We start from the raw sequence: 2782 nt of genomic DNA, 5'->3' as shown, positions 1-2782 counted from the left end.
TTACTGAACTTCACAAAATCAGTCACAGGTTAGTGAAATTATCCTTCTCAAATGAAAACCATATAAAAAGACAAACTAGTCAATAACAAATACAAAACCCACCTTAGAATCACTCATTTTTCGCACAGAACCGAATTGGAAATCCCAGAAACACCTAAAGAAAAGCACGAATTTTGCCTGTGACATGATTGAGAATGAGGAGGAAGTATGTGAAAAAAGTAGGATCCGAAACCAAAATTAGGGTTTTCCGAGGTCCTGAAGGAGCAAAGTAGAAGAGAAAGACGTCGATCGAAGACATGAAAAGAGAGGGAATTGAGAGATTGTTGAAGGGAGAGAGCATTTAACGAGTAAACTCTCTCTTTCACCTTCAAGAACCCCCTCAACAAACCCTAACATCGACTGCATAGAGAGAAAGAGAAAGTGCTGCTTAGGTTTTCGCGACAGAGGGAGAAAGAGTGTGGTGGTGGTCGATGGAGAGAGAAAGTGCTGAGAGAAGAAGAGAGAACTGTAAAAGAGAGCTGAGAGAGAGAGGGAGGAGAGGAGTTGGGAAAAGTTGGCTTTCAAAAAAGATGTGATAAATGGTCAATAGATATGATAATTTAAAGTGATCATTTGTGAATGAAAGTTGGGCAAAGTGATCGTCTACGCGTATTTCCCAAATTTCTACGGTCTTCTGGTTATAATGACCCTTACAGTGCATTTGGATGAGAAAATTTAAAAGTACAAAGGATTTCATAAATGACGGAATTTAAAATGACAGAAATTAATGTTCTAGAATTTGTAAAGTTTCTTGTTTGGGCGACGGATTTAAAATACGGAATCTAACCTTTATTTGTAAAGTTATATTTTTTTAAAACTCAATTTCTTTTGAGATTTTAGAAATGACGACTTTTAAATAGAATTTAAAGTTGAGATTTATGATTTCCAAATTCCATGTTTTTTTCCACGCGGAATTTCTAAATTTATATATTTTTTTAATCCAAACACGGGAATTGGTTCATGTCAATTTAGAAATTCTAAGTTTTGTCAAAATCCCAAGTTTATTTCCCTAATCCAAACACACCATTAGATCACTTTGAAATCTATGTTACTGTTTGGTGGGCTGCACTGAATGAGACTTTTTCAATTAAAATGAACATGGATCTAGTTTGTTGTTTGGTGGGCTTAATTACATCACACACTGACTTGGACTTAAATTTTTGCTTAGGATATGAATCCAGCATATGCTGAATATCAAAACCCACGTCGAGACATGGGTTTCAAAGACTCTCTTCATCGGCTACCTCTTGCCAAACGTGAAGTCTCCCTTTTCAGGTCGTTTTCATCGTGTTGTCTCCCACTTCAGGTCGTCTCCCTCGCATCTTCCCTCTCGCATCGTCTCCCTCAACTGCTTCACGTCATCTCTATTGTCTCTCCTCTCTTCTGATTTTTTTTTTAAAAAAAACTAATTTCTCTGTTCTTGTTTCTTCCAATTTTTTTTAATTGTTAAATATTGAGTGCTGTGGTTTTTTTGGGTTTGATTTATTTTGATATATTTTTTGTAAAAAAAACATTCATTCATCTTTCTGTTTCCCAGAATTGAAGGTCTGCGTTAGATGTTGAATACATTTTATTTTATTTATTGTTCACTTAATTTTCGGCATTTGTGATGATTTAAGAGAACTTGTGTAAAATTGGTGCATTGGGGTTTTTTTTGTTGGCGTGACTTGTGAACCATTCACTTTCTTTCCTTACACACCAAGGATTCCCATTATAATTATATTTGATTTACTTTAATTCCTAATTTCCTACTGTAAATAAAAATAGGAATTTATTATTTACTTGCTTATTCATGTTCGTTGTATTATAAATATGACCTCATACAAGGAGAAGAATACACAAAAAATTCCCACAAATAAATATTCTCTCATAGTTCTCATATTTTAGCATGATATCAGAGCGGCGATATTGGAATTGCTGACTCTCGTTTCAAACCCTCGCAGCTATGGGGGTTGATGATTTTTTCAACCCTCATGGAGACTCCTCTCTTTCTCAACCAACCATAGTCAAGTTGAGTGCTCAAATGGCTCAGCTCCTACAGACTTTGACCCCAAATCCGATTCTGAATCAAGATCCTATATTGATGACCCTGAACCTGATCCTGAACAAGGATCCTATTTTGACGACCTAGACCCCGACCCCGACTACAACTATGACAACCCCAACCTTGACTTCGATGACGACCCCGACCCCGACTCTGATGATGACCATGACCCTGACTCTGAGGATGACCCCAACCCTGAATTTGTCTCTGATTCAGACCCAAATTCTGACTTCGACTCTGACTCCGACCCCGACCCAGGCTCAGATTCCGATTCGAATTCCTACTAAACCTATATCCTATGCATCTTTCGCTGCACAGATTGTGACTTCCAGATTAATGACCCTGACACATGGACGAGATTGCACAAATTATGGTGATACGAGACACACTCGTGAGACTTGTTTTAAATTGCATGGCTACCCCGACTGGTGGGCTACTCTTAAAGATCGAACACAAAGCGATACGACCAGTAAGTTACTGGTTATAGATTCCATACTTCCGATAAGATTGATTCCAGAACTGGATAATTGATTCCCGTGCAACTGGTCATATGGCATTTGATCCTGATAATTTTCTGAATACTACATAACCTCGACGAACTTGTATTGCTAATGCCAATGGAGTTACTTATCTTATGGCAGGGGTTGGCACCGTTGCGCTCTCATCTTATCTCTCACTGTCTAATACTTTACTTGTTCC

The 2782-nt window shown here is 37.8% G+C and overlaps 1 protein-coding gene across 1 annotated transcript; it reads left to right on the top strand.

The window, feature by feature from the left end:
• The first annotated feature begins 1252 nt into the window (after positions 1-1252).
• LOC117613724 (clumping factor B-like) lies at positions 1253-2370 on the top strand. The gene is made up of 2 exons (XM_034342297.1): positions 1253-1314; positions 2046-2370. The coding sequence occupies exons 1-2, from the start codon at positions 1253-1255 to the stop codon at positions 2368-2370; spliced, it is 387 nt and encodes a 128-aa protein (XP_034198188.1).
• The last annotated feature ends 412 nt before the right edge of the window (positions 2371-2782 follow it).

This window comes from Prunus dulcis, unplaced genomic scaffold, assembly GCF_902201215.1.
Source record: "Prunus dulcis unplaced genomic scaffold, ALMONDv2, whole genome shotgun sequence".
Classification (NCBI taxonomy): Eukaryota; Viridiplantae; Streptophyta; class Magnoliopsida; order Rosales; family Rosaceae; genus Prunus; species Prunus dulcis.
This window is presented reverse-complemented; position numbering and strand designations above follow the sequence as displayed.